Source organism: Falco punctatus, assembly GCF_963210335.1.
Source record: "Falco punctatus genome assembly, chromosome: 4".
In the NCBI taxonomy this organism is placed as follows: Eukaryota; Metazoa; Chordata; class Aves; order Falconiformes; family Falconidae; genus Falco; species Falco punctatus.
The window spans coordinates 94,082,760-94,092,059 of record NC_137583.1 but is presented as its reverse complement, the minus strand read 5'-3'; the positions used below and the strand labels follow the sequence as shown (position 1 = coordinate 94,092,059).

At 47.2% G+C, this 9,300-nt stretch overlaps 1 protein-coding gene across 1 annotated transcript in view; it reads left to right on the top strand.

Moving 5' to 3' along the window:
- Positions 1–200: 200 nt before the first annotated feature.
- TBX20 (T-box transcription factor 20) overlaps positions 201–9,300 on the top strand; it is a 48,657-nt gene continuing 39,557 nt past the window's right edge. Inside the window, exons 1-3 of the mRNA XM_080383332.1 lie at positions 201–580; positions 2,435–2,669; positions 3,933–4,097. Of these exons, the coding sequence (XP_080239458.1) occupies positions 454–580; positions 2,435–2,669; positions 3,933–4,097 (527 nt within the window). The 5' untranslated portion in view covers positions 201–453. The remainder of the gene's footprint in view (positions 581–2,434; positions 2,670–3,932; positions 4,098–9,300) is intronic.

The window sequence follows — 9,300 nt, the reverse complement described above, 5'->3', positions numbered from 1 at the left end:
GGGACCTCGGCGGGGAGCGCGGCTGGGTTGCCCGAAGGGGGAGCGGCGGCGGTGGCGGGGAGCCAGCCCGAAGGCTGGCCGCCCCCTGCCCACCCCGCGGGCGGGCAGAGCCGAGCCGAGCCGAGCCCAGCCCAGCCCAGCCCTCCCTCTCTCCCTTCCTTCCCTCCTTCCCTCCTCCTCCTCCTCCTCCTCCTCCTGTTGCTGCTGCTGCTGCTGCTGTTACTATTGCTGTTGCTGTTGCCGCCTCCGCCCCCTCCTCCGCGGCCGGGCCGGGCCGGGGCCCTTGACGTGTCCCGCCGCCGATTGGCCGCCGGCCGATAGGATCTCCGCGGCCCCGCGTTAAGGCGGGGGAGCGCGCGGCGCCGGGCGCAGAACGCCTCTCGCCCGCAGCTCCGCTCCGCTGCCCCCGCCGCCCGCCCCGTCCGGGCAGCGCCGCTTCCCCGCCGGCTGGCCATGGAGTACACGCCGCCCCCCAAGCCGCAGCTCTCCTCCCGGGCCAACGCCTTCTCCATCGCTGCCCTCATGTCGAGCGGCAGCTCCAAGGACAAGGAGTCCCCAGAGAGCACCATCAAGCCGCTGGGTGAGTGGGGACGGGGGCGGCCGCCGGGGTCCGTGGGCTCACGCTCCTCGGGGGGCGGGTGTCCCCGTGCCCGCGGGTGTCCCCTGCGGAAGGCGAAGCCGCACCGCGGCGGCCCGTTAAGTCTCTTCATTGCGTCTCTTCTTCTGCGCTCGGGCGAGGCCGTTTATAGCATAAACAGTTTTCCTAAATTCCTCCAGCTTCGATTCCGCCGTTTATTTACCCAGCTTCGCCATTCGTAGAATAATCCCACAGACCGAGGTAATTAACGTTTCTCTTCGCTGGTATGAAATAAACCTCTTAAATATTTATTGCAAATCGTCTATGTTTTTGAAGTCTTGAGAGAATCTCCAGTATCGTGCCTAGGCTTATAAGGGGTAGTACAATTTGTACGTAGACCCGAAAATCCCCTTGCTCCACAACTACTCGGTGTAGGCTCGTACAGACTGTTTTACTCTACACTGAGCGGGAGCATTTTTATAGTAATTCCTCGCGATTTTCGGGCAAGCGAATTCGCTTCTATTCAGATTCCCGAAGGCTCTTTAAACACATCAGCGTTTTCCCCTCCTCCCCCCATCCCAGTTTCTGCGGCTTGTGGTCCTTGCTTGTACCCAAGAAAACTAAAAAAAAAAAAAAAAGCAAATAAAAAAAAATTGTATTAAGCTTTCAGGGCGCCAATGAACAAGATTACATTCAATCTTACAAGCACGCAGAAAAGGCAGCGCTCTCAGCGTCTGCTCCAGCTCATCAACTGACCCAACAGATTTCACATAGTCCAGGAATTCATTGTAAACTTTTTCGTCTGGGTGATAACGTAGGCCGGGAATGTTGCACTATTCGCGTTTGACGTGTTTACAGGGTCTTGTGTTAAACGTAGCTAGTTTCCTTCATTTAATTATTCTTTTTTCCCGGAAAACGCTCGTTCAATTAATTTTCCCCCCCAAAATAATATATTTTTAAACTGGGTCCCCCACGCCATTCCATTAGGACTCGAAGGGGAGCACCGCCAGGAACTCGGCTTGTGTCACCAGCGGTCGGGGCGAAACGTTTCTCCGTAGGGGCCGGGCGCCTTTGGGTCCTTCTCGGCGCTGGATCCGTCGCAGAGCGCCCGGCAGACCCGCTCCCTCCGATCCTGTTCGTGGGCTGACACCCCTCCTCCCCCCCGGAGCCCCCCAGGCTCCCGGGGCTTGCGGCGGGGAGCGTCGGCGGCAGCTACCGCACCCGCGCATGTTGCAGCCAGTTTCTCCGACGGGGCGCGCTCAGCCCCGCGCAGGGCAGCCCCGGCGAACCTGAGCGAGTGCCAGGAGCTCGCTGCCCCGCGGAGGGAGCGCGGAGCCTGCGCTTCCGCGCTAGGGCTCCTCTGCCAGCCGTGCAACTGAGGAGCGGCCGCCGTGCTCTCCCAGCGTCACCCCGGCCCTCCGCAGCCCCTCGGAACCGGGCGCTCCCGTTTTAATGAGAATGAATGACCCTTCCATGGAACCCTGGGCTGGGAGAGGGGCAGCGCGCAGGACCGCGCAGCGCCCCGCCGCCCCCCGCGCATCTCCCCCCGGACGCTCTCAGGGAGAGGCCCCGCGCCGGGCTCCTCCCGGAGCTCATCTGCGAAAGTCACCACCGCTGTCCCCCAATGATGACCTGACGCCTAAGGACCAGCGCGGGGGGGCGGGCGGCCGCAGCTAAACAGCCTTTTGTTTTGATTTTATTTCGGGTGGGGGTTTGGGGGGGGGTGGTGTGTTTGGGTTTTTGTTGGTTTTATTTTTTGTTTTGTTTTTTAATAGTTTTTCTCGGCGGTCGCCCCGTCCTGGCTGAACCCTCTCTCTCTTTCTCTAAATTTTTCTTCCCCGGCTCCAAACCCTGCAGAACAATTCGTTGAGAAATCCTCTTGCGCCCAGCCTTTGAGTGACTTATCCAGCCTGGACCCTCAAGGGGATTTTAGCACCAGCCCTTCAACCCTGTGCACCGAGCCCCTCATCCCCACCACCCCCATCATCCCCAGCGAGGAGATGGCCAAAATCTCCTGCAGCCTGGAGACCAAAGAGCTCTGGGACAAGTTTCACGAACTGGGTACCGAGATGATCATCACCAAGTCGGGGAGGTAAGTCTGGGCACCCCGCGTTCCCTGCGGGCTCCTCCCGCAGGCAGCTTGGGACGGGGCGGGGGGAAGAAGGCAAAACGAACAGAAGCCCACGGGGTTGATTTGGGGAGAGCAGCTCGGATGGGCTGAGAGAGGAGGAGGAGGGTGAAGCCTCTTCGCGCCGCCGCGCTGCTGAGCAGCCGCTCGGCGGGCTGAGCCCGGCGCTGCGCGGTGCGCGGAGCCCCGCGGGGGGAGAGGTGTGGCGGGGTGCGGTGCCGGCTGAAAGCGAAGCGGGGGGTGTGGGGTCCCAGGGGAGAAATTTTGTCCCCCTCATAATTTGTTTGTGGCTAAAAGCTGCTCCGCGCGGTGCGGAGATTGTACGGGGCCGGGGGCGCGGGGGTGTAATCCAGCCGGCGCTCGGGGCGGCGTGTTTCCCTTCTCTCTCGGTTGCCAAAAAGGTGCAAAAGAACCCCAGGTTTTCCCGTCACCCCAAACCCCGCCGTTTCTGCGAAAAGCTTGTGGGGTTTGGCCAGTCAAACGCAGTCCCCAGGAGCCAAATGTCTTGTCGGGTTTTGTAACCCCCAAAGTTACTTGTTATGAATGTAGCTCCCCGACGATTTTTTTTCTCTTAACTAGCGATGTCTACCAGCATGTGTTTTAAAAAGTAAAGAAAAACAAAAAACAACCCCCGTATAAAATCTGCAATTTGAAGTTCAACATTTTAAACTGTTTAAAGTTAATTATTTCTGATCTGTGGCATAACCTTACATTTTGAAATCGCGTTTTGTCAAAATTTAAGTAAAGACAGGAAAGTTTAGTTTTGAAAATTCTTCTCGGAAATTTCGCGAGCAGGCTTAAATAACATGCATCTCAAACATGTGAGAATGTTAACGGAAATAATTTCCGCAATATTTCCCTAACACTAGTACGGATCCCATTAAAACCCCCACGTTTCTAAGGACTTAGTTGACCTTAGGTACAGCTATTTTCTGAAGTCATGGTGTACTTTTAACTAATGGGCAAAAAGTACATTTCTTTTTTGCTTTTTCCATTTTTTCTTTTTGCTTCCAAAAAATAGTTCTGATCTCAAGTTGCTCTTTCTCTGTGTATTGGAAAGATGCACAGGAATTAAATTCTATCACGCTGAAGCAGAATCATTAGATGCTTTGATTTTTTTTTTTTCAGGTGGTTTCAAATAGAATTCTTACTTTTAAGCTTTTCAGAAGCTCTCTTATTTCTGCCTTCCATCCACTTATTTATTTTTTTGATTTGCCTTTATTTCAGGAGAATGTTTCCTACCATCAGGGTTTCCTTCTCGGGAGTGGATCCTGAAGCCAAGTACATTGTGTTAATGGATATAGTTCCCGTGGACAATAAAAGATATAGATATGCCTACCACAGGTCTTCCTGGTTAGTGGCTGGAAAAGCTGACCCTCCGCTCCCTGCAAGGTTTGTAGATTTTTACTGCTGGTCCTTCTTTTATTTCCCTTTTTTTTTTTTTTTTTTTTTTTAATTTCAAGAAATACCTGCTATTAATCTTTCCACACTGTTTGCAAACAGCAGTATGAGATTTTTTGAGTCTGTGCTCAACAAAGTTGATGGTAGAACTATGATTAATTTTTGTGATGCAGAAACGGGCCTCAAATCTCTGCTTGAGGTTTGATTTAAACTGAATGTTCAAAGGTATGCAGGATTTGGCTGAAAGCTCTTGTACATATATACTTTAAAAAAAAAATAAATTAAAAATGTTTGCTGTAATTCAGATAGAAAGCTTTTTTTAAAAAAATATATTGTTTTGTCTCTTGGGTTTGCCCCCCCCCCCCCCCCCCCCCCCCCGTATTTGACTTCATAATTTAAAACAATCCAAGCACCACCAGCCAAGTCCAAGTAGAAATACTACATTACAGTACAGTGCTGTTTATGCTTGAAATGATATTATTTCTTGATTACATATCCAGCGTTTGCTAACCAATAATTTTATTCTTGCGTTTAGTTGGCTATTAGATAGTAGGCAAAGTATGGATCAGTTCTACAGCACAGAGATTGTTGTTGTTAAGAAATCAGAATTTTCTGAGAAGTTGGGAAAAAATTAAGCAAATTACCCTCCTTCTCTACACAGAAACAAAATGCTGTAGAAAATTAATTTCTAAAATCCTTTTGTTAATGTAATGAATGACCAATTCCTTTCAGCGTTGGGAAACTGAGGCTGCAGGGCTCGGCTGTAGGTAGGAGGGCACTCAGTGGAGACCCACGCTTCATCGTCTTCAGCCCAGCACTTCAGTACGTACTTAAGTCCCCAGGTCCAGTAAGACTGAAGCACATGTCGAACGGCTTTGCTGAGTCAGAGCCGGAGATATGGAAATAATGTGGATGCCTCTCTGGCTTCAAAGAAACTTTTCGTGGAGGGCTCTGCGCAGGCACACAGACCCGCTCCAGGTGGCTTAGCCCGGGGTTAAGAACTTGCTTATTACTGAGGGAGAAATTAAAAGTGAAACGCAAGAAATGGAAGCACTTTTTTTTTTTTTTTTTTCTGTGTGTGAGTATAGGGATCAAATCCTGCACACTTTCCTCATATAAATAGTTCAACTGAAATCTTGCTGACTGCTGATTTCTGTAAGGCGGCTCAGGGAAGTAAACAAACAAAAAGCGCATGCAGAGAAGCTGTGATTAAAGTCAGCAACCTAGGAGTTATGTTGGCTTTGTTTTCATGGCCAAAAAATCCTTCTTGCAATGTGGTTAACGTCTGAGGGCTTCATTTGACGTATTGTAATGGGCACTGATCAAAACCCAAAGGAAAAACATGGATCCTGCTCCAAAGGAGTCAGCATCAAAAGAAGAAATAAGGGAAGGACAGAAATAGCTTTAAGGCAGGGTTTTCCCCTTCTTATTTTTCTGTTCAAGTGCTTTTTGGGATACCTATAAATAGATTGCTAATTCACGCTCTATCTGGCATAGACTAGTTGAATGAGGAAATATAAGAATATCAGACAAGAGACTGATCTTTGGAATAATTAGCAGCTGCCCTATTGAGTGTTTTAGAGCTGGGGTCAAACTTTCTTGGAGTTTAATATTTATTGTCATTGTACTGGTCCTGGATCTTTCAAGTCCCCATTGGATCAGTGCCCCTATGTGCAAGTGTATAGCTGTGCTGTTTCATTTTCAGGATGTTTTCAGAATATTTTGGTCCTATGTGTAAATGTATACCTTTCCCATTTCATTTTCAAGATGCTTAGCCAAAATACTACTGATCCCAGCACAGGCACAGATTGCTTTTTCTTTGTGTGAACGGTACTTACGTATACATTTATGCATTTTATCCTTCTTATGCTCCTGTTTGAGAAAAAGGATGTCAAGAGGTTCAGCATGCTGATGTTTGCATTACTAGTGCTTCTTCTGGAGTGTTAATGCATCTTTTGAGGTGGGAGTCCTCAGTCTTGCTTGGGCAGATTAAAAGTAGCACTTCTTCCATCTTGAAACAGGTTTGGTCCTGCTCCAGTGACAGGAGCCCTTAATGAAGTCAGGATTTCTTGTCCTCCAAACACATGGTTTTAGCTCTCCTCACTCAAGGGGTATTGGGGAGGGGTGTACGTGTGCTTAGTGCCTGGGTGCTGGTACAGAGGTGCTGACTCCCCATGCACATCACTGCCTGCATCTGCACAGGCGCGATGGCATCAGGGAACTATTAAGGTGTCACATTGTGCATGGGTGTAAGATTTTGCAGGATCAAACCCGCTAGATGTTTTGCTTTTTCCATTACAAAAATAACTTTCAACACTAAGACAGCTTTTTTTTTTTTTTAAAATTAATAAGTATTCTGTGATTCTTTTTGAAAGATTAGCCCTTCAGGGAACTTGCTATAAAAACTAGTTTTATCCCTGTCTTCCTGCTGTCAGTGTTTAAGATAAGTTTATGTTGCAACGAACACTTAAATAAAAATACTTTTCAGAGAGTCTTTTGTAAATCTCCTAAAGTGCTATCTGGGTATAGAATTCCTATGTGATATTTTATGTTTGTTCTTCCAAATTGCTAAGACTGCGTGAAACATCAGTTTAATAAGTTTCAGCATGTACCTTTACTTGCTCTTCTTCCTTTTTTAACTTCTTTCTTTCACTCAAAAGTTGGTTGTTTTGGTTTTTTTTGTTGGTTTTTTTTTTTTTTAACACTATTTGGCTACAATCATTTGTTTAATGAAGTTACAGTGTTCAGACACTTACAGAGAACTCTAGGAAGGAAACTTTAAAAGGTATTATATTTTGCAAATTGAGTCATTAAGGTAATTAAAAGCAGCGTGCACGGGGCTTGTAGGACCAGTCCAACTGTTAAACTAAATAGGAGAGCAGTGTCGCGTTCCAAAATATGCATGAAGGAAGCAGTACCCAAACTGTGCATATATCATGAAACATTATATACTGTGGAGTGAATTCACATCCAAATATGGCTTCTAAAGCCCTTGTGAATTGAAGGGAGCAGCCCCTGGCATCTGACTGGCCTTGGGCAGCAGAGGCCGCGTGAACTTCTGGGGAGCCTCGCGTGCTGTGCTGGAGCGTGCACATTTATTTCTCCAAGCCGTTCGCTCATGTGGGCTCACAGTCTCATTGACGGCTTCTACTTCAGAGGGTGATCTATCTAGTTTTCAAGCCCCTTCTCCCAGGCATACAAAGTTAGACCGTAGCAGAAGCGTGTGGATAGGTGAAGTTCACCAGGTGGAACCACATGTTGCAGTGGGATTGACAGCATGTAGGAAATCAGAAGAAAAGCAAGGTCTATTAATACATTTAGGTAACCATGTACATTCAGGTGCCCATCCTTCAGGGACTTTCCCGTTGGCACTCTGCTAGCATCCAGGCACTTTGTAGTCTGAAAGCAGTGCCAAGTATTAACCGCCTATGGTGTGAAACAAATGGTGCTCAGCTTTTAGACACATGAAGATCTTTACTCATTTCCCAGCACATATTTGAAATAGTTTGGCTTTTTGGTCCCAATTAACCAAAACTTGCTGAGCCTGACACTCTCTGATCACAGTAAACATTATTAGCTATCCAGACATTCAAAATTAGGACTCAGGCTCCAGGGGAGGGGAAAAAAAAAATCACAAAACTGGCTGAAAAGTTGCAGGATATGTTTGGAACTGTTTTTGTTTTGCCTTTGCTAATTCAGGGCTCTAAAAATTGAGATTTTTGTAGATTTTTTCACAGGAAGGCAAAGTTAGTTTTCATGAGAGGTAAAAGTCCTTTGATGTGACAGAATTCCACGTCTTGGGTTTTCAGATACATCATAATTTTTCATAAGCTTTGCAGGGCAATCAGCAGAGTCGATAGCAGTGAGGACGCCTGTATGCTAGGAATATTTTATTGCAACAGGAACCCTGGCTCAGCATCCCTCCTGTGGACACAGCTACACCAGCCAAGCTGTGCTTTGTATCAATGTAAGGAAAACATCCTGCACATCGGAAGCAAGCTGTGCGGGTAAAATTTTAGTTTCACTGTGTCTTGGGGATTCTGCTGGCAAAAATGGAGAGTGCAGTATCAGATCCCCTTCCTCTTTGAGCAACAGAGCTGTGCTCCCTGGAGTCTTTAGTATGGGCATTCCTTGATTAGGGATCAGTGCAGTCCATCGGAGAGTTACGCCCCACCGTTTAGTGGTTTTTCCATTCCCCTCTTGCCTAACCAAAATCGTAGCTCAACAGCAACAAAAAATGTTTATCTTTCTAACCCGGCATCTCAGCGCTGCCCCACCCACCTAATGGAAGAAATCCATCCGTGTGGCCAAGGACATCACCCAAAATGAGAGTCAGGCCCTCAGCGAGGGGTAACCAGCACCGACAGAAGCAGAACAGGTCTGGTTTGCGCTAGCTGAAGATCTAGTTCAGCCTTTAATTTGCTATCACAAAAAAAGTTTGAGTCAAGTAATTTTCAGCAGTACATTATTCCTATAAATTCATTGTTTTTAAATAGCCTGGCACTTGTAATTAGTCTAGTCATAACGTATATATCATTGTATCTACATGTCTTCTGTGCTTCCTTTTCTTCTGTTTAATTTCCCAAGTGGTGGATTGTTAATTACGGAGCTGCAATTAATTTTGAATGTCAGGCCACTGTGCTGGACTGCAGCCTTCAGCCTCTTGTAAACAGACGTCACCACAGCTAACATGTGATCGAGTGCAGGTTAAAATCATTATCACGGCTTAATGTTACATATAAAGAAAAATGCATTTTTATCTGCATTCCCCCATTATCTCTCTAATGACACCGTGTTTTTTCTCTTGGAGCTGTAGTCATTGTTATTTTAAGTGCTTGTTAGTACAGCTGTGGAGAAAGACATGATCGATTTTTCATTTGGGAAAAGACACAACAGCGAATGTTAGTTAATGTCTCCATTTTAGATAACTAGATAAAAATACTAGGTATGGTTAGAGAGCAATCTAGCAGTTGGACATGGGATTCTTCATTACATTCCAGTGAAATAAACAACTTGTCTGCTTCATTGTCTTTCATCAATGGTCATATTTCAGGCATTCATTAATTTGGGGGAGACTGTCTTGTTCAAGTAGCCGGTCTGTATTACCCTAAGCCATCAGGAAACCCACGTCTGTGAAACCACTGCATATCCCAAAAGCAAGATCCTATGGGCTTTTCAATTTCCTACAGAAGTG